Source organism: Opisthocomus hoazin, chromosome 4 (assembly GCF_030867145.1).
Source record: "Opisthocomus hoazin isolate bOpiHoa1 chromosome 4, bOpiHoa1.hap1, whole genome shotgun sequence".
NCBI classification, from domain to species: Eukaryota; Metazoa; Chordata; class Aves; order Opisthocomiformes; family Opisthocomidae; genus Opisthocomus; species Opisthocomus hoazin.
In genome coordinates this window covers 89022563-89044780 of record NC_134417.1, presented here as the reverse complement: position 1 = coordinate 89044780, position 22218 = coordinate 89022563, and the positions used below count along the sequence as shown (strand labels likewise).

The 22218-nt window shown below is 47.4% G+C and overlaps 1 protein-coding gene across 1 annotated transcript in view; it reads left to right on the top strand.

The window, feature by feature from the left end:
• Positions 1-8893: 8893 nt before the first annotated feature.
• The window catches only part of OXSR1 (oxidative stress responsive kinase 1), a 93213-nt gene continuing 79888 nt past the window's right edge, over positions 8894-22218 (top strand). Inside the window, exon 1 of the mRNA XM_075419836.1 lies at positions 8894-9060. Coding sequence (XP_075275951.1) covers positions 8991-9060 — 70 coding nt within the window. The 5' untranslated portion in view covers positions 8894-8990. The remainder of the gene's footprint in view (positions 9061-22218) is intronic.

Here is a 22218-nt window from a genome sequence, read left to right as displayed (position 1 = left end):
GTCATCTAGTCTAACCCCCCTGCCGAAGCAGGGTCACCTACAGCAGGTTGTACAGGACCTCATCCAGGCAGGTCTTGAATATCTCCAGAGAAGGAGACTCCACAACCTCCCTGGGCAGCCTGTGCCAGGGCTCCATCACCCTCAGAGAGAAGAAGTTCTTCCTCATGTTCAGACGGAACTTCCTATGCTTCAGTTTGTGCCCGTTGTCCCTTGTCCTGTTGCTGGGCACCACTGAAAGAGTCTGGCTCTATCCTCCTGACACCCACCCTTGAGATATTTATAAGCATATATTAGGTCCCCTCACAGCCTTCTCTTCTTCAGGCTGAACAAGCCCAGCTCTCTCAGCCTTTCCTCGTAGGAGAGATGCTCCAGTCCCCTCACCATCCTCGTAGCCCTCCGCTGGACTCTCTCCAGTAGCTCCTCATCTTTCTTGAACTGTGGTGCCCAGAACTGGACAGAGTACTCCAGCTGGGGCCTCACCAGCACAGAGTAGAGGGGGAGGAGAACCTCCCTTGATCTGCTGGCCACACTCCTCCTAATGCACCCCGGGACACCACTGGCTTTCTTGGCAGCCAGGGCACACTGGTGGCTCATGGTCAACCTGTCGTCCACCAGCACACCCAGGTCCCTCTCCACAGAGCTGCTCTCCAGCAGGTCAGCCCCGAGCCTGTACTGATGCATTGGGTTGTTATTCCAGCTCAGCTGGATATGAGGGTTTCCACCAAGGCCTGTCATGGTGCACCAGCAGCTGGGAAGGGCTGTCCCGATGCATCCCTTCAGAGCATGGACTTTTCATCAGCTGCACCTCGGGCTTCTCCTGGCTGGCAGTCACTGGAGGGGGTTCAATTCCAGTTTCCCCAATTCCTAGGCTTGCTTAGGTTGGGTTTTTGATGGGGCTGGACTGGAAGGAGGGAATCAATGCGGTCTGCGTGGGCTGTGGAGCACTTACTATGTCTCTTTACAAAGGGTTGCTCGGAACATTTTCCCTCCTCCTGTCTCACGACCGCCTTCCCGCTGCCTGGCAGAGTGGGGACAGCCGAGCGCGGTGCCTGGGACTGAGCCTGGGGACAGCACGGTTGCTCCAGGCTGTGCTTTCAAGCCTCCCCTTCCCAGCAAACGCAGAATCCCGCCCCGGGTGAGAGGCAGGTGACAGATGGCTGGAAGCACAGAGGCGCTGGGAGGAACGTGCCAGGTTTTCCTCAACAGCCAAGCATCCAGACCCTCCCCGGACCAGACAGACTTCGTAACAGCTCTCAGCTCTACCTACATTCACGTGGGGAAAGAGCAAAGCAGCGTGCCAGGCTGGGAGCCAGCCTGCAGGGAAAGGACCAGCGGGTCCTGCTGGCTCCTAAGGCCGATGGCTGCTCGTTCTGCTGCGTCGAGGGAGCAGGAGGGCTCTGCGGAGGAGGCAGACGGCGAGACCGCGCAGGACCAGGAAGAGGAGAACCCTTGCTGCAAGCCCAGTGAGAACGCATGGGCTCTTGTCTGGTTTGTTAATGGAATCAAAGTCATGAGGCGATGAAACAGGTCCTCATCTGCTGTTTAGGGTGCTAAAGTTGGACTCACGGGAAATATGTTCAGGCAAATGTAGGGGTTACGATGAAGTGAACTTTCACAAAGTTTCTGCAGCATTTTTCTGGCTCTAATCTGCAGCTATGTTCGCCTTCTGTTTGTGTCAGCCGCAAATGTAGGAGCCGCAAGTCCTAAGGTGCTTAACTGCTTGTGTGCCAGTTTGCCATCTGTTGCCTCAGAAACAAAAAACACCATTCAGGAGCGGAAAACTGGGTAAGCAACCCTGAAGGTCCACGTGCCATTCCCTGTCCTGCCAGAGCCATGGTGGACCCTGCGGACTGCTTTACAGCGACGTCTTCAAAAGCGTTCAGAAATCTGGGTGACTGATTTAAAACTACTGAATCGTGGAAGATTTAGTGTTTGGTTTTCGGCAGCACTTGGCAGACACCCCCAACTGAAACATACATGGAAATGAGATTTAAAGTGCTTTGAGCGGGGGACTAAAATGGACGTTGGCCTTAAAATGTCACTGTCTCAGCATCTCCAAAACCTCACATGGGTATTCAGAGAATGTAATTTTTCAGTATCAGTAAAGAACTTTTGAGATCTTTAGAAAGAAAGGCAAAGAAGAGAAGAATCACAGTTTTTTTACTCTACAGCTATTTAGTCTAAAAATGAATATTCCCTGTTTTCCCTAACAGTTATTCTTTAGCCTCCTTGGTGACTTAACCTCTCCTAGCACTGCACCTGGCATCTGCTTCGCTGCATTGTCCTACTGAGCATGAGGAATGGAAGCTTTTAAGGTTTTCTGTCTGAGCTCTCAGAAATCTCGCCTCATCAGCATGCTGCTCTCGGCAGACGGGTTTTTCTTCAGCTCCAAGACATGCATATTGATCAGTCATTTTCTTTTGTTACCTAGAATCCTGTCATCGATTTTAATTGTTTGGTATTGAAGAGGAAGTATTCCATACACGTAGAATTCCCGGCGATGAAATTTTGCTTTCCGCGCCTTTCACCAGACGGTGCCCGCAGCTAAGCCCTTAGGAGCTGTGGATATCTCTCTCTCTCAGCTAGCAATCTGCACAAATCATGCAGCTGTCAATTTTTCTCTATTAAATCAATTTCTGATTCTCTGCGACAGCTTTCCCTGCCGCATGATTTCACACTTCAGCAGTTTGTTTCTGAGGTGCCATGCATTTTTTTTTCCCCAAAGGGGGGGTGGTGGTAATCTATTTAATTTGCAGATAACTTACTCGTGTCTTCCCAGTTCCCCTTTCCTACTGCTGTCCTGAAGAGATTTGTATGACTTCAAGTGCCTCCTGGTGAGTCCCCTCTCGTGGCTCCTCTCTGGCTCCTTGTCAGCCCACAGGGCTGCTCCTGGGCTGTTCCCTGAAGCTTCCTCTCCTGCTGCTGAAATGGGACAGCTTCTCCAAGACGAAACTGCAGCTTGGTCCTATATCTGATAGAAAGATGAATCTTCCCATCCCCATGGTGCAACATATCAAAACTGGGAGCCGGTGCTATTCATTAACTCTTCTCCTTCTTAGTGCAAAATATCTTCTTAGGCTTAGATTGCTCCCATCCTTTGAAAACATTCCTGCACTCTCAGAGGGCTTTCATTACAAATATCTCCTGAAGGCTCTGTGTGTAAGGACCTTGGTCCCCTCCTACTGTCTCTCTGATTCGTGGTTTTCCTTTGCTTTAGATACACAAAAAGGATCCTATTTTTAGCAGCTGGCAGTCAATGGCACAGGAATTCATGAGTAGGGAGGAAAGGATGTGAACTATCTAAATAGATTTTCTTTCAGATGAGATCTCTTTACATTCCTATCTCCATAGTAATAAGCTATGAGTCACTGTTACACTGACTTTTATTGTAAACTCATGTCATTAGAATCTGCTGATGTGAACCACAAACCTTGCCTGGCCTCAGCTTAGTTGGGTTCGAGAAGATGTTGGCTGTTTATAAGGATAAGAACAATATTCCCTCACAAATCTTATTCCCAGATGACAAGAAGCGAATGAAATCTTATTCAATCCTATCTTTCTGTTCCTAGGGTTTCTCTTCTCACCGCCTTTTAAGCGAATTTATCTTGCTTCGTTGTTATGTCACAAAAGATGTTTTGTTTTTTGTTTTTTGTTTCTTCTTCCAAAGTTTGCAAGCTGTAAATTGGGTCCAAGGGCTCCCAGCTGACAGCGTCCATGCTGCATCACCTGAGAGCAGCAGCGTCTGCTCCAGAAGCTGCTTTCTGTGCTCAGTCCTGCCGTGGCCAGCCCTCAGAAGGAGATTTAAGTACCCAGAGACACTCGGGGCCTCTCTGCTGCAACAGCAGGCGGCAAGGAGGGGATCTTCTCTGGCATTCCGAAGCTGAATTCTGTCAGCAGCTATGTCCAGACGAAGTATTTTTCTGGAAGAGTTTTGTTCAATAAGAAAATATCTGAAACAGTCTTAAATACACACACAAAGGTTTACGTAATAGACGCAACAGTCCTTGCCCACCCTTCATCAACTGCAAAAGAGGAGTCAGGCCAGGTGTACCCGCTTGTCTGTCAGGGTCTGGATGCCTGCATCAGGCTTATTTTGCACTTTCAACAAAGAGGGAAAAGCCCTGAAACACATTCTCAAAACTTCCCCCCCCCCATCCTGCTCAGCTGCTTAGAAAATGTTTTATGATCGAGATTTACCCTCCACAGAAAAGGCCAGTGGGAAAACCTTTCTGTCCTTAGAAGCTGTGCCATTCCCAGGGTGAAAAGAGGTATGGGCTTGTGAAGTGTCTTTCATGAGCCTCTTTAAAGACAAAGCAGTATGAAGGAAGCATTATTGAGAGCAGAGCAAGAGCTGATTATTAAACTGTGGCTCAGGTATGTGGCAATCAAGATCCTATAATTATTTCTTAAACCTAGCATCGATTCTATATTAGATCGGAAGGAGGCAGCAAGCTGTGATTTGTTACAGAGAGGGTTAACCGGCTTTCAGTTTTTACGCTAAGAAATCGTAAACTTAGAAGACTAAGAAGAAAAAATCCTGTCTTGGTCATAAGCTTTTCGCTTTCGTTTCCTGGAGCTTAAAATCTGGGGGATATTTTCAGTGAGGAAGTAAGAAAAGAGCTCAGCATTTCTGTTGAGAGGCAGCGGTGATGGGATAAGAAGTGTGTTTGCAAAGCGAAAGCTGTTTTCAGTAAACATACTGTGAGAACCAGAATTCACCTGTTAAAACCAGGCCTTCAGCTTCTTGACTTCAAAGTGACCTCAAAGGTGAATTTAAAATGACATCGCACGCTGGCACTCAATGACGGGGCGGAGATACGTGGTAGCACACAGGGTCACCTAGGAAAACCTGCTGGTGTGGTTTAGACCGGCGTTTGGCTGGTGTTTTGAAAACAACTGTTATGAAAACTTGCTCCAGCTGGAGGGTTTTAAATCACTGCTCCTTCCTCCACTGCATGGTCCTTGCCTTATTTCTCAAAACTCAAAGCCAAGCTGCCAGGGGAAACCCCTGGAGATAAAGTGCAGTGCCTGCCTCCGTAGGCTGGTAACTCCCTTGTACTTTGTCAAAAAATCAGCTGCTGTTTGACAGGGTAAGGGCCTTTCAATAAACCTGGAAGTGTTTCCATGAAGAAAGAATAGCGGGCAAATTTTGTAGCGACACAAGGTCAGGCATTTGGCTTGCCAACGCACACTTGCCCCATTCTGAACACAGTAAGACAGGCATTGTTGGGCTCCCCCTCGCTTTAGCAAACCATGCCCGTACCAAGCCGTTCAATAAGCACATTAACTGCTGCTGTTCGCAAGAATCACGGTAGCTAATGCCCAGTCGCTTACAAACAGCGGTTTATGATGCTTTTTAATAAAAGCCTTTAACTAGAAACAAGGCAACAAATGCCGTGGCCCCAAACACTGCTGAACTGTGACAGCAAATGCCTCTGCGCGGCTGTTCTGAAAGAGCAAATTTGACTTGAGCTGTAAGAAGAAAATTATATATCTGAGAGCCTACATGAACAGTAAGATAAAATCTGTAGTGCCTTGGTAAGCAAACTAGAGTTTAGGCTAGTTTTCTATAGCCCAAGTATAAATGAAGCTAGTTTATGTTCACACTTGTGATGATGATAAAATACATCAACCATCAAGGATCCTCTACAGGTACTAAAGCTAGTAACATCTGTGAGCTGAGTATTAGAATCACCAATCTATGCATTAAACATCAGTTTTAAGATAGCCAATATTACATGAATGGGGGGGGAGGCAAAGAGCTGGATAGTGCCAGTAAGTTTCATTGAAACAATACGTAATTGGCCCACAAAGGCAGGAAACCATGTGCCTTACGAGCAGGTGACCCTTTTGTGCGAATGCGTGCGTTGTGTGCCTGTTGTGTGTGAAAGCTCCCAGCCAGTCGACGGGGTACATGAGCCCCAGGGACGTCAGCGAAATGCAGGTGTCAGAAGAAAGCTGTTACTCTGCAGCAGAATCAATGGGAGGAGGGCACTGCCTGCTCTCATCACCGTGGTGTTTTACTGGAAGTCAAAAAATACAGGAAAGCCAGCTCCGAGCAGCCTTCCTACCTGAAAAACGTCTGGAGTTTTTCCACTTCTCAGTCTCCCCTAAAGCCTGGTCCGGAGGAGAGGTGGATACACCAGGAAACTGCTTTTCCACTTCAGATTTCTACTACAATTTCTTGTTACTACAACAAACCACTCCATTCAGCAGCACCACTACATAGGCTCTTTTATAAACAGAGATATTGCTTCTGCCCTGAAGAGCTTACAACCTACATGAGACAGACAAAATAAAGCAAATCAGGAAAAGCAGAATAGCAGAATATTAACGATGGAACAGGAGAAGGTGCTGCTTGGAGATCTGAAGTGGGCTAAGGATTAAGATCTTCGTGGAAGCCAGCTCCATCTTTTCATCCCTCACAGGACCTGAGTTGAAACAGCCCGCTGAATGAATGAATGCAACAGGAATGCCTGACTTTTGAGGGACCCAAAATGCTGAGTTCATTTAAAAAATAACACAAAATTTGTGGGACCTGGATTCTATGTAGATGAGAGATTTTGGGTTAAAAATGTGGAAATGTATTTTTCACTGCAGAGCTGGAAAGATAAAATACTTCATTCATCTGTGTATGCTCACGTGGCCACCAGTGGTCTCATCAGTGCACATTTTAAATTTTAATTTCGATCAAAGTCTGTGCTAATTCTTAAAGAACATGGTTCATTGTGGACTTAATCCAGCCCCATTGATCTAAAAATAGAGTTTTAGCATTGGCTTTAGGGGGAGGATTTTCAGCCCAAAAGAAGAGAATTCAAAATATGGTTCTGACTTTAAAAACATTGTGGCAAAATTAGGAATATATAAGTCTCCTTTTTTGTTGGTGCCTGGCTCAGATCCAGTTTTAACATGCTGTTAGCTATCAGAAATATGACACTGGCCACCCGAGTACACGCTCTGGGGTAAAACCTGTTTTTAATTGCTACATAAACTCCTTTTATAACATGGTTAAAAGATCACAGAGACAGTCTGGGCGGTAATTAAAGCGTATTTACCAAATATTAAAAATTGCTCAGCAGAGAAATGTTTAACACAGACAAGTAGGAAACACAAACAGCTTTTCAGCTGGAAGCTCTGCCTTGCAGACAGAAGATCGTTGCTGAGCGCCTGCACAGCAGCAAGCGAGATGGGAGTGTGAGCCTCTTGCTTCTGTAGGACAAAGCAGGAGTAGAAGGAAGGAGCCTGTCAGAAGCAGCCTGCTGTAGGTGACCCTGCTTTGGCAGGGGTGTTGGACTAGATGACCCACAGAGGTCCCTTCCAACCCCTACCATTCTGTGATTCTGTGAGTTAGTGTCCTGCGTTAGGTAGCACAAGGGAAAACACTGGAGTCAGACCACGCATTTGGCCAGGTACAGTGGCCCTCTACAAAGCCTAGTTCATTAGAGGCATCTCAGGAATTTGTCCTAATAAACTAAAAATATGTGTAACTGATGTTCTTTGACTCACAGTAGTGCCTGACGTCAAGCTACAAGAAGAACAGTGACCAGCAAACAAGAATGAAACCTGATACAGGAATTCCCAATCAATTCTCCTGATCGTTATTATCAGGCCTGGTGATAGTGAGAGACGCATCGTTTTATCTATTTTATGTCGAAAAAAAGTAGATCCCCGGACTGCAAGCACTTTAAATCTAAATAGATAGACAGCAGCCTTCATGGTACCAGTTAGCCTCACATTCCTCACTCTTTTAGTCTGACTTTTTTCCTCCACTGACCACCAGATGTACTTCTGGACGTATCCAGATCAGCAAAGCTCCGGCTCGTGGGCCATGAACCATACCATAAGGGCGTTGGGCCATATCCACCCATGTTGAAATCGCAGTGTGGAGCAAGCAGAAGCATCCGGCAGCTGGGAAACCGGAGAACTGCTCACCCTGGGAGGCGGCGAGGCGAAAACCAGACCTCCTGATCCCTCCATACCCATCATAACCCAGGATTTATTTTTAAATGCGGAATGTGGATCTCCGAAGTGCCTGGGCCGGGCTCCACACCTGCCCACCGCAGGGCTGTGGCTGGTCGGGGAGATGTGGCTGGAGATGGGAGACAGGGGGCAAGGCCGCGCCATGCCTTCCTGCCCTTCCGTCCCTCCGGCGGCTTCCGACAGGGCCGGCACACCAGGCACACACCACAGGGCTGCGGCACCAGCCAGCTGCTACCGCGTTTCGGAGAAGGCTGCTGGCACGCCGCGCCCGGGGCCACCTCCCACCCGCCAGGCTCCGAATCCCCCTCATGGCGGGGCCAGGCCGCCCGCTCCCGCCGCTCCCGGCCTGCACTCCCAGCCCTGACCAGAGGCCCCACAGGCGAACGGGCCCTGGAGGAGGACGAGACTCGACTGACAGCCTCTCCTCCAATAGGAGCTGCGCATTTGGCAGTTGACGGCCAATCGCAGCCCACAGGTGGTCTTAAGCCAGCAGCCCCTCCCGCCTCTTGCCTGAGGGAGGGGAAGGTGTGGGCAGCCGCCATCTTGTGTGTGGCATCCCCGCCCTTCCCTTTCTCTTCCTTAGGGACTCCCCGCTCCGCCGCCCGCTGTCTCCAGCCCGCCGTACCAGCCCGTCCCCCGAGCGCGGTGGCGGCAGCCGAACAAACCTCGGCGGGGCGGTGTGGCGGCGGCGGCGGCGGGGTCGCCACTCTCAAAATGGCGGCGGGCGGCTCCCCGCCGTGGCGGGCGGGCGGGCGGGGCGTGAGGCCGGCGGCGGCGTGCATGGGTGACGTCAGGGCGCGCTGGCCATGGGCAGGTGGAGGGAGGAGGCAAAGTTTGGCCGGCGGTAGCGGCGGGCGGAGGCGGCGGGGCCGGGGGAGCCGGTGTCGGCGCGGGGCTCGGCGGCGAGTCGGGGCGGCCGGGCCGGGCCTCGCCTCAGCGCTCCCGCGTTGCTGCGTGGCGCTCCCCCTCGCGGCGCGGAGGCACGGCGGGAGGGCGGGCGCGGCGCGGCCATGGCCGAGGACCCCAGCGCGCTGCCCTGGTCCATCAACAAGGATGACTACGAGCTGCAGGAGGTCATCGGTGAGCGGCGGCGCGGGAGGACCCTTCGCTGAGGGGTTTGGGGGGTGGTGGTGTCTGCCCGCTCTCGCGCGGGAGAAGCGTGGCGTGGGGTCTGCGGGAGTGCGGGGGGGGTCTGTGGGTCTGCCCCCCCCCCCCTTCATGGCGGGGTCCACGCTGCGGGGCTCCCCCGCCCGCCCGTCCCGCCGCGAACCGCCGCTGCCGTGGGCTCCCCCCTTCCAGGGCACCCCGGTTCATTAGGGGGGGTGGGGGGGGGATGCCGGCCCCTCTCCCGGCAGTCCCGGAGCCCCGCGTCCCCTCTTCATGGCTTCACGGTGCCGCCCGGCAGCCTCTGACCCCGGGATTTTGCTGCTGTGAGTTTTCATTCATTGTCCTCACAGCTCGAGGCCCCAGCCCTCTCTCCATTAAATGATTTATTAATTTTTTTTCTTTTTTTCTTCTTATTTCCCCCCTCCTCTGGCACTCCCGACTTCAAACCTCGCAGTCACCAAAGCCCTCCCGCCGTGCTGGGGTGTCGGGTGCCCCAGCCGTTCTCTCGGGGTGGCTGCTGGAGGGATGTATCGCTTCAGGGCGAAGGTGTGACACGTCCCAGGTGGTGCCACAGGTGACGCGGAGGTCAGCGGCTCCATCTCGCTCTCCGGAGGCACGAAATAAAGCGAGAGCCGGCAGGGCAGGCTCCTGGCCAAAAGCTTGTAGGAAGCGAGTTAATTATTTTAGAGTAATCCTCGCGGCGTGTCTTTATTTGAAGTTTAGAAATGATGCGGTGCTGCCATGCCCAGGCCTTCCACCGCCGCCTCACGGGGAGACTTGTTTTCTGTTAAGGAGGGTGGGAGAGTTTTGTGAAAACGCTGTTTCAAGAGATTAAATTCTTGGCATTGTTTAAAAGTAGGAAGGAACTAAAGCTGTGCGTGTGGGGGGAAATCCTTCTGGAAATCCCTGTTGCTCTGTGGGATGAGGCTTTGTCCTCTCCCTTTGCTCAGTAGGAGCAGCAGTGCTTTAGGAAGGAGGCAAACTCCCCGTAAAGAGATGTCGTAATCTTACGGATCAACCCTTTAAACCTCTTTTGGAAAATGCACCCTGGGGGGAGGATGGATGATGTTCAGCCTCTTAGAGGAGCAGGAGATAAAGGTGCGGGGAGGAAGGGGGAGAACACGCCACCCGTTTCCAGGAGAAAGGGAACTGGATCTGTGTGTGTGTAGGAAATGCTTTTTTTTTCTTCTGGGAGCCTGCAAAGGGGTGCTCTGGTAGCACTAAGCAGGGATTTGAGCTTGAGTATCCAAGGACAGGAGCAAACGGACTGTCTGCCTCTCGGTAGCTGGGGAGCAGAGTGGGGCGGGAACAAAAGGGGATGGAAATGCACTTCTGCTCTGGGGAGAACTTGCTGCCAGAGAGGCACAACCTACAGCCTCGGAGTGTTAGGAGGAGCACAGAGATGTGTTGTCGGCTCACGTTAACGGACAGAACTTGGGGAGTAATCAGGAAAGAAGTATTTAATTTCTTCTGTATCTTTTCCCTGTCGCTCTGTAAACCAAGTTTCGGGGTGTCGCCTGCTTATTGAAAGATTGTGTTGGCATTCTGGTGTGTGATGGAGTGTACACTGAAATGTGTGTATTGCAAACATATGGTTTCTCTTTTTAACTTTTCCATCCCCCTTCCCCCACTTACTTGGTTCAAACTTTGGTGTGTCTGCCAGCGTCCTGGATGGAGATGTGACGTAAGTTTCCTAGTACGTATATGACTTGTGGGACAAAATGTCACTGTGTTAACTGAGCTGGACTGCCTTGCCTCCTGCTTCATCTCTCCTGTAAACCTCAAAGGGCTTTTTTTGATCTCTCTCTACTTCTGTAGAGCTGTAAAAGTCTTTCAGCAGGGAACAAAGAGACATCCTGGTGTGGAAGGAGATGAACCTTGCACCGGTGCTTTTAAAGGATTTAACTTGTTTCCTGATGAAAAACGTTGCTCTTTACATTTGGTGTTCCAACATTCAGTAGATTACCAGCTCAGCTATTTTTCCACATCAGAATAAAGGAATTCCACGTGCAGTCCAATTCCTTAATTTGTGCTGGTTTTGCCTGAAAACAGCCACGTGTGACTTTCATTTGGTGTGGATGGCTCCGTACCATTTCGGTGCAGGAATTGAAAGAGCAGATTTTCTACCTGCTAAGGGAACTTCTACTGTCAAACTGCCCTCCTGATTCTGTCTAATACTAAAAAAAAGATTACTCAGCACTGGGGGTGACTCATGCCATTATAAAGGTATAGATTAATGCCTGTGTTTATTATGCTTGGTTAGTGTTAGTAATTGCTGAGTAGTCTTAGGCTTAAATAAATTCTCTTGCACTGAATCAAGGAACCTTGCTCAGGATCAGAACCTGACTTTGATTTCAAAAAAGGATAAAATGGATGTGGGGTGGAAGAAGCAATTTATGAGTGTTTCTGTGAAATGTACCCTCAGAGTAGCAATAGTCTTTGCAGGTGAATAGCGTCTCTGGAGACATCTAAATTTTCATCTAAAAAGAATAATGTCTTCTGTGCTGGTGGTTGTGAAGGTGTTCTTCCAAGCGTGGAATGCATATAAATCATGGCAGTCTTCCTTTTGAAACCTGAAAAAAAAAAAAAAATTATACCTCATGCTGCTTGTGCTGATCAGATCCTTGCCCATGCGGGTTCCCTCGGATCTCACAATTCCTGTTGGAAATGCTGGTAGCAGTAGTGAAGCTGGTTCGAACTGGGTCATTCTCATTTTGCTGCTTTTTTTGAAAGAGGAGAGCTGTGCTGGCTGTGGCTGTTTGATTTAGGAGCATCCTCTTTGCTGTGAACAGTCTGTGCCAGAAACAGAAGATAAATTAGCGGTGGGAGTGCTCCCTTGCTATGCTCCTGTGCCCTTTTCTCCCCTGACAGATTCCTTCGCAGCGATGAGGACAACGCGGGCTGTGCGAACAGATGTGGTGGGAGTTTCTTCTCCCCTCAGAAATGAAGCTTAAATTGAAAACTGAAGTCACCATTTACTGAATGATTAGGTTTTTTAATGACTGTGCTTCGCGTTGCTTTGGAATTGAGCTTTGCCTGTGAACATGTTGATCTTTTTGGAGTTGAATATTTAGATTTCTAGCCCTGTTCTTCCCAAGCTCTACTTGTGAGCGTACGCACACCCGTGTGTGAGAAATCTTCTTTTGCAAGTATAGAGGAACGGCTTAGAATTAAGATTTCCGCTTCCCCAAATTTTATTAAAATGTCTGTGGTCACCCATGTTGTGCTTGGGTAGTAATCGCATGGTCATTAGAAAAAAACAGCCTGTAAGTACTCAGCAGGTACGATCAAAGTATTTGGATGTAAAAACCAGGCTGGAGTGGGAGGCTCTTGTCCAAGGATAACTTTTTAGGTTTCTTTTTTGAAGCGTGGTCTTGATTTTTACCTGTGAGTCTTACGTGCTAGCTGCAGCCAGTTTCATATGCCTAACTATTTAAAACCCATTCCAGAAAAACGTTACACTCTGTAAAATATAACTGCTTGAGAACTAAATTGAGTGTTTAGACTTCAGGCTTAGTGCCATATGTTTTGTTTTAGCATTTCCTCGTGGATTCCCACTCCTCCCCCCCAGCCTAGCTAAACAAAATTGATTCCTGCAGTGTATTCCCAGTATTCAGGCTGGTTAATTCATCTGAAGACTTGCTTTGTGTGCTCGTCTGTAAACTTTTTCTGCTTGAAGTTGGTAGAAAAAACGGTTTGTTGTTTTATATTATGTTAAAGGTTATATGAAAATTATCCTTGGGCAAATGTAGATTGGTTTTTAAAACAAGACATGTTAGTGGTCATTCATAGCACTTAGCCTGCCCTGGCACTGAAGTGAGTGGTGCTCAGTAGCGCAGTTTCTCAGCCGCTTGGATGTAGACAAATAAATCGTGTGCATTCCTGGGTGACCCTGAATAGCCAGGTTACTCCTGCATCCAGGCTACCCTTCCTTTGAATACTTGGCACATCTCATGTCTTCCAAGACCTTCGATACCATCGCTCTGCTAGAATAGGGCTAAACTGAGTCGATCTTCACCTCCTGGGAAGTGAAAGCAAAAGGTGTTTAGCGTGCCTGTGTCTGTTTAGTGTTTCTGTTGTTTGCTCTCTGATAGGAAGGGGGATAAAATGCGCATGGAAGCAGAATGAGGACATACAAAGCCAAGTGGTGGTGAGAGAGGCTGGCTGGGAAGAATGCATCGTTGTTAGCGAAGCGGCCTGGCTGGCTTGCCTGCTGATTTGAGGGGAGGGCAGAGATGGTTCCTGCTGTTTTCAGCTATTCTGGGGTATTAAGAAAATATCAAGTGGGGCGTTTCATGTGGAAGTAGTTCATGCTTTCCTGTGGTTGGTTTCTATGTGGTAGTTGCTTCCAGTACTACCAGGTTCCCGGTCTGATTAATGTTTAACACTTTCATTTCTCAAGAATACTGTTTAAATAGTTTCAGTTTAATGCAGATATCTTGGCTAGTGCTGGGAGATTTGGGTGTGCTGTGCTCTTGAGCGCACCTGAGGGGTGTATGTGCTGGCTGACAAATGCACGCCTGGGAGGCTGCTTCCTGCTGCAACTGATGAAATCTTGGAGCGAATCAAGTCTTCCTCGGAACACTCGTCTATTGAAACTTGGCAGCATCTATTTTATATCTGAGTGTTAGCAGCGTGCCCACCAAGTCAGTGTCTGGAGAAGTAATCTTTTGTTAAAAGTTGGAGCTCTTTAAAATGACAGGCAGTAACGCTGGTTCTTATTGCTAATTATGTTAGTGAATTGCGAAAAACTGTATTTTGGTCAAATTTTCTTGGAAGGCTTCCCTTAAAACGCACGATACCCATCATAAATCTCTGTAGCAGTAAATTTAGCTGTGGACATGCTAATGGAGCGCTTGTAAACTTGGTGTTATTAAACTCTTTTAATAGGGAGAGACAGACTGGAGATCTTTGTGGGTGTAGAAGAATAGCTGTTGGAGCAGTGGAATTTGGCATTGCAAAATCTTTGAAATATCAGGATCTTGGGACTTTCCAGATGAGTTCAGCCTATTAGTCTAAGCTTGTTTTAGAATCAAACAGAGATGCAGATATGAAGAACTTGGCTCTAAAAGTTGCTGCAGTTTCCTGTGACTTCACCTATGGGAGTTCAGCCTTGACATTTCTAAAGAAACATCAAACTCCATCTATCTTTCTGGCAGTTGTGTGGGAACGTCTCGGAGGCAGGGTTAGGTCCCTGGCTGACAGGCAGTCTAGGCTCTTTACTGGAAGGTCATGGCTCTTGGTGTATGAGAGGAGATGGTACCTCTGATGTGCAAAATAATGCATATGCTAATGAAGGGACGCGTACTAAGAACAAAATCAAACTTGTCTGAGTAAGACAAGATCACTGTAGCAAATAGTGTAAATACAGCTAAATGACAACGGGGTTACAGGTACCTGACTAGGTCCATGATACTGCTTCGGTATTTCTCGTGTTCCTCTCATGCACGAATACAAACAGAGACTGACCTTAGTGTGAGATTGTCAGCTGTAAGTTTGATCCCGTAGGTTGGGTGCATTGTTTGCCTTGAAACACTGCTCATGTGTGGGGTTGTCATGTTAATCATCACAGCCTGCATATTCCTTGTTTTTAACCAGTTTATGTGGTCCTGTCACATAGTACAAGCAGTTGGCGATTTGTGGTGATCCAAGTAGAGGAAAAAAAAATACTGAATTTTTCCTTTTTACTCAATAGCTACAACATCCAGCAACTTTTTTTTTCCCCCCAAAGTCCTTTCTTTCACCACTCCCCACGGTTCCTGAAGGTCGTTGTTTCCTGATGTGCGTCACTGCATGCAGAGTTTTTGCTTAGAATAGATTTTCTTGCAATTAAGAGAAATTCCACTGTGGAAAAAAATACTTGCTTATTTGTCAGCCTCCACCAAATCAGAATCTAACGCATCTTGGAAGGATTTCTTAGACCTCTTCGGTTCTGCACCCTGGGAGGTCTGCAGGGGACAGGTGTCGTCAGGGCTTAAAGGCTTCACGAATCTCGTCCATGAGTGGAGTAAATTCAGAGCACTGATTCACTTTCTCACCAACTTGCCAGATTAGCCAAATCTTCCTTCCACCTCCCATCGTTCATAGTTGTATACAGCTTGTACTACATGCTTGTGAAACGACATTTTCAACCTCATAACTCAGATGAATTAAAATGCATTTTTGAGGGAATACAGAAGAGCTCATGTGAAGAAGGTTTTCATTTCATACCAAACTGCAATTTTCTGCCCTGTCCAGTTTGTCTTGAGAGCTACTGAGTTAGGGGCAGGGGAGAGAGAGATTTCTTGGTTTGTTTCATTTCACTGTTTCATGCTAAACTGACTTTATAGCGTTCTCCCAAATGGGTATTTCTTTCAGGCAGGAGCCGAGCCTATGTAAATTCATCCTGGGGAGAAAAGGTACGAGCAGCTATTGAAGAAGAATAGTGAGAGCTGAAATACTTCAGTGATCGTCTCTGACTGTAGTACATTCTCCTTGGGTTTCGTCAATATTTTACCACTGTGTAAGAATGAATGGTAATTTAAACACAAACTTTACTCTTTTTACTGCTAGCACCTTGCTATTAATATAGCTGTGTGGGAGGAAACTCTGTTTTCTTTTCATCCATCCACAGAATTGTTAATGAAGTTAAAACTGCAGAGTGAAACTTCAGCCTTGAGTACCTGACTGAGTCTTTTGAGCACATGGCTTGTCCTATGGTACCCACTGCGAGCTTATTGTGTGGAAGCATTTAAGTTGCCTTTTGTCTTAGAGCAGAGTTAATTGACAAATTTTGCAGTTCGTTAGAGGGGAGAGTGTTGTCAAATAGCAAAATGTTCTAAAACTCAGTTGTTGTGGGATTGTATTGACGTGGTCGGGGTGTGAGATTATTTGGTTTTGTGGCAATTCAACGTATGTTTTGTAAAACTGAAGTTTCCCTGAACTTTGGATGAAAGCTCCATAGTTACTGTTGAACAGGTGGTGCATTTTCATTTTCGATTCGGTCAAAGTTACGCTTTTACTCATTTTTGGTCTTCAGGGGATTGCAAGTCCATTTTCTCGGGATCCAGGATTCGTTTGAGCTCTCTGAAAAGGAGGCTGTGAAATCGGTGCAGGGAGTAGTGGAAAATTATAGTGTTTGAAAAGTGAGAGAGCAAGTTAATAACTGTGGGATGAGAGCACTTAAAGAATATTTTTCTTAAGAAAAGGAGCTGGCCGTGCTCAGAGCTGATACCTGTTGAGGTAAGTGGGGCAGCTGAAACCGCAGTCAGGCATTTCAGGCCATCTCCAGCTTCAGGCAGACAACACAATGTTAGGTTATTTGATGGCTTAAAAACTGATAAAGAAGATGCTTCTTGTTGTGGAGTAGATGCCTTCCCTGCAAAATCCCCAGGGATGGATTTCATTATGTCGATTTTCAGAGCACTGATGGAAAGCTACTGTCACTCACTCTGCCGAGACGCCGAGCTAGAAAGGGCTCCCAGGGTCATGGAGCCCAGTTCCCTGCTGTAGCTGGTGCCAAATTGTATAATCCCTATACCAAATTAATGAGTGCTTGTGTTTGAAATGGCGCATGGGGGAATTACAGGCACATGTTCTATTAAACACTCAAACCTCCGTGTGACCTTGTCATCGCTGTATGAAACAGCTGCTTAATGGATTCCCTACAACAGTGGGAAGGAGCAATGCCTTCTCTTTTAGAGGAAGCGTCTATAGCTCTGTTTTTATGCTGCTTGCCTTGCGTTCAGGCTGTATCTGCAAGGATGCTTCTCAGTGAAGGCACGGGAGAGCTGTAGCTTGGCGTTCGTGCTGTCTCCAAACCTTAAACCTATTGACTACAAATGTCTCTGATTTGTGATTCCTTAAGATCTGCCCGTGGAAACTGAGTCCTTTGGAAACTTGATGTGTTGTGTGTCCTCACCTGTAAGAACTTCACTTCCTAGGCCACTTCTTTGTGAACTTCCTTCTGCCTCTCACCTTGCGAGGTAGCGTGCCAAGCGAGTTGAAAGCCGAGACAGTAAGTTCCCTCCTTTCACTAAAGTGAAAATTGCAATCGAGGATGCCAAGTGCTGTCTAATAAATAACTTGGTATTAATAGCAAAGAAATACCTGGATATTACAGGATCACAGAATCTGTACTTCGCTGGAAGAAGTGTCTTGAGCATGAACTCTTTTCCTGTTGGACGACTCACTGGTGCAAATTGTTGTTTGAACAGCTGAGAGGCTGATGGACTGGCAGCCTGAGCATAGTTATTTGTCCAGATTCTAAGGCTCAGGATGGTTCTCATTGCTCTTGGTTAAAGAATGTAATTTTTAACCAGTGGGATAATCTTGTGTGCTGAACACACTGATAGATGCAGAAAAGACTTATTAGATCAAGCTAGTCCCTGAAAAGGAAGGATAATAGCCTTCAAGAGAGGACACGTCTGATATTTAAAAGCTTATTTACCTAAAATAACCACTGCACTATCAAACATCTGCACTGTATGCAGACAGATTGTTCTGTTTAGTGGAATCCTGGCCAAATAAAATATCCTCTACAGCTGACAATTACAGTTGAGACAGAGTTTAGAGATAAAGGTTGGGAGGGAAGAAAGGAAAACGCTGGTTTGGCTGCTGTACCAGGGCTGCGTTTCGGGCCTTGGTAATGCCTGATGACAGCCGACATGGTATTTACATTGCTGCATATACCATAAAGACAACTGACAGTGACTGAAAGGGAAGGCTAAACCTTCTCCAGTAATATTGCTGTGTTTGGAAATGAGACGTATGAGCCTGCTGTACATCACGCAGAATTAACACTGCATAGCTGCAGTGCCCTTTAAATTAGCCAGAGATGCTGGCATGAAGTCGAATAAATATAATAGGTTTTAAACTGAAAATCTAATTTGGGCATGCTAATAGCATCTTAAGTAAATGTAGCAGGTCATGCAGGACTTGTGTAGCTGGCCCTCGGAGCTTGCTGTGGTTACTGCCATGGGGAAAACGGTCGCAAAGGCATTCTCCAAATCACCTGGACACCTTGTGCAACTGGAGGGTGTTTGTGTTCTCTGGTGAGGTTCTGCTCGGACCGTCAGCGTGTCAGTGGAGTCTCTGTATTTTTCAAGGTGGGCTTCAGGTTAAATCCTGCCTGCGTAAGGGTGTGATGGGATATATGCTAGTTTGAACTCACTGGGGTGTCGTAGGGGCTGCAGGAGATTAGGCGTACAGTCAGCAGCAGCACACTCTGGCTGTAGCTCTCTTCCATGCTTTGGTGTTTGCAGTGGAAAGGTTGGGGAGAGTATCAGATGAGCTGAGACTCGCCCCTGTTAATACCATCTGTGACCAGTGGCATTTTCTCTTGTCTCTTTTTTTTCTTGCCTCTCTTTCTCCAGCGTAGAGTCCGATGGCTGGGCGGATGCAGCTCTTTGCAGTGTACAGCACGGCTCCGTCTGAGGGAGGCGGCTGAAAGCCTGGCTCAGCTGCTCACACAGTGGACTGGAGGCTGTAGGTGAAGCAGTTCCTTGGTGGAATCAGACAGCGCAGTGACCCGGTGACAATTTTGTCAGATATCTTCAGATATCTTGCTAACGTGCTTTGCGTGGCCAGCCCTATTCCTCACCCTCCGTTCCAGTCCTGGCCTGTGTTACGTTGACGGGCTGACTGTTTTCTCTTCAAAGCTGTCACTGCTGTGCTTAGTTTAGGCTGTAAGGATTCCCAACCTGAATGTTTGCCGAAGGTGGGAAAACAAATGATGTTTTTCTGTGTTCGGGGCCGAAGAGATATCGAAAGAGTTTCAAGAGAACAATGCGGTGTGGGGTGGGGTGCAAATTTCCATAAGACTCCTCTTCCTTTCTGCAGAAACCTTGGCGCTGAGTTGTGCAGTTTACAGTAGTTGGATCTCTCTACTGCTTAGAAATCAGAGTCATTTATTTATAACATGGAGTTCAGTGGGGCCATGGGGAGATGTACCCAGTCGCGGCTTTGCCCATCAGTTGCTGATGGCTCTGAAAATGGTATTGGACTCCTTACAAGTGACTGGATACAAGTTTGTATTCCTCCTTTTGTGTTTGAGAACGGAATTAAGGACCTGGGCAGTAAGTCTGCAGTGCCGAGTGTTTCTGTACTGATGGACCACTGGAGGGGAAGCACATTTAAACAAGTGCTGGCAGCACTGTATGAGCTTTACTGGCTTATCCTTGCGCTCCGCCGTACATGAAGTGTTAGGAGTCTTGAGAAAGACATTGTCTTACATGGGCAGAAACCTCTGAACACAATGTGTGGGTTTCCGTGGTATTGTCAGCAGCGAGAGCTCGCATCAAGATGGTGAATAATTCATTGTCAGCAAGTTTACGTGTAGTTCAGATTTTTTGACTGTATATCTGAGTTTCAGAAATCGACTTCTGATTTTCTGGAATTTTTTGAACATGCTGGATTAATGCTGAAGTATTAGTTGTCTGGTGGACACTGCAGGTACTAACACGAAATGATTGAGCAAAGATTCTCGGGCTTTGAGGAAGACGTGTAATTGAGTCTTAACAACAGAAATCCCTGGTGTGTGAGTACCGTTTGAAATAAACGGCCTCGCAACTTGCACAGAATCACAAACTGCTTGAGCTCTGGCTATACTGGAATAAATGACCAGAGGTCATTACAGAGGGATACACCTGCAATTTAAATGAAACAAAAATAGGATTTCACTAGTTGTAACTATGCTTTGTTGCATTCCTCCTACCAATTCTTTCATTAGAAGGTCTAGACAGTAGTCATCAGACGTGCTGATGCGAAACAGAAGTCACTTATATTTTAGTCTTAATTGTGTGGCTGGACATGCCACCTCCCAATTATCACGCTTTCTCAGTGTCGTCCAGTGCGTGCTCTGTGCCTTAACGTACGGGCAGTCACCTTTGGCTTGAACCCAGCTAAATGTTTGCAGCACTTGGCTGTGCTCAAGGTGAGCCTGAAAGAGGAATGAACGTGCCTCTTTCAGTGATGAATTATGCCGTGTTGAAGGGCGCAGTGACATTTTGACATTGACCACATGGAAATGCAATGTTTTAGAATAATTTATTTAAAAAAGGGTTGAGCTATTCTTTTTAAAGCCTTTTCCCCAGAAATACAAAGGTAGCTATTTTCTTGTAAATGTGCGAGTTCAGATATTACACCTGCCTGTGGGAGTGCTGCACGCTCGTAGCACAGGCATCTTCATATATAATGTGTACTTATGCTGTGATATATAGCCAGTGGGGATGGCTGATTGTCCTCCACCCCCCAGTATGGGCTTTAAAATTGGCTTGCTCACAACTCTTCAGTTAAATCTGCTTTCACTTTCTGGCTTCGCCTGTGCTGCTTTATTATAATAGATGATTTATTTCTTCCCTGCACAGTATTAGCAAGTATTTATTTCCCTCTTCTTTACTCAATATCTTTCTGCCTCCGCTGTAGATCAGATACCGCATGACTGGAGTTGGGAGAGGGTACACAGAGTTAAGCCTGGCCTTTTACTGCCTCTGTCAGGGTTTTAGGTAGGATATTGCCATGTTGTGCCGTGGATGTGTCATCCTTCAGCTTGCGGAGAGATCGGCATAAAGCCCTGGTTCCTCTCTCCGTGGCAAATGCTATTTGTAGTGAACCCATACCAGGAGTGAGCGGTGGAAGGGTCTGGGAGTGAGTGTGGCTGGGTCGGTGCAGCTCTGGGAGCTTCCCAGGGGTAGGTGCGTGTCCATACTCCCTGTGTTCCTGCAGGAAGGGAGCTCTGCTCACTGTTGGGGTTTTGTAGCCTTTTTTTGTTGTCTTGGCCATGGATTGCTCTGCTGCTGCTTTAGTTTCCCACAGGTTTTCCAACAGAAGCAAAACCAACTGTGTTCTCCCTTGCTGGTTTCACTGCTGCTTGCACATTTCGAGCAGCAGCGTTCAGAGTGGTCTTACTGTGTGGGTTCGCTCTGAGCAGTGCTAGAAGCACCCAAGTGATCTTCCTGCTGATTCAGGGCTGTAACTTCACTTCCAGGGTCGTTAACATTTCCAACACTCCTCCTGCAGTACTGGGCTGAGTAGACGATGCTTTCCTGTGAAAGCTTTCTCTTCACTGTGGGTGAGCAGATTTTTTTTTTGTCCACTTTGTGGCAGTACTATTACTATGCCTTGAGTCCCGTTCCGAACTCCCTTTGGTCTTATTAATGCTATTTGTAACTGTCAGTGTGGATTGCATCTTTCATTTTGCAGCAGGAATTTGACACATAGTGGGGAGATGGCTTGAAGAACTATGACCGTATTCAGGGATGATTCATGTTGCATTACCCCACTGAATCGTGGGGCTTGTGCCAGGAAGACTTTTGACACCGTGTGGACCCTTCTTCCCAAGTCTTGCTTGGGGAAAGGGGTGTTCCCACCCCATACTGAGCTGCGTACAAATTTAAGAGTAGGGTTTTTTGCTAGCTTGTATTTAGAAGAGGCCCATTCTTTGCAAGAGAACTATCTTCTCACCAGAAACCTCAAATGAGGTAGAGAAGATAGAGGTGTAGCTTTGCCTTTGTAGCAAACGGATCAAGCAATGCAAGATCAATCTGAATTTGCAATCTGATGTTTAATTTCTCCTTTAATTAGATTTGTATATTCCCTGTGCTTTGTAAGAGCACTTAAGAAATTCTATTCCCAGTCTTGTAGCTTCTTGTTTTATTACTGTATTGTCCTTGGAACAAGTAACCGTAGAGCAGGGCTCCCACAGCTCTTTGGCATGAGGCTGTCAAAGAGTGGAAGCACCCAGAGGTGGAGGTGGCCGTCCCCATGCCTGTGGTGGCAGATGTGAGTACTGAGTCTGTGTTATAGAGCATTAAAGGTCTCCTGGGCTTTGGCTGTCCTGTCTGCATGATCTGGAGTGAGGACCGTTCGTGTCACATCCTTGACCAAGAGGCCCTGGAAGGCAGGGGGGTGTGTGTGATTCCATGGCTGGATCTTCTGCTCATTATCGTAGATGGGTAATCCCGTAAAAAGATGTGAAGTGAAGCCAGCTGTCTGCTTCTCTCGCTGCTTCTGCAGCTAATCACAACAGGAGGTTTCTTTGGTGGGTGTGTGATAAATCCATTGAGAGACTGTGCCAGAGCCCACAGGACTTGATTCTGAATTTTTATCTTTTTTTACCTGAAACTGGATACCTGGAGCCTGAAAGCCATTTCT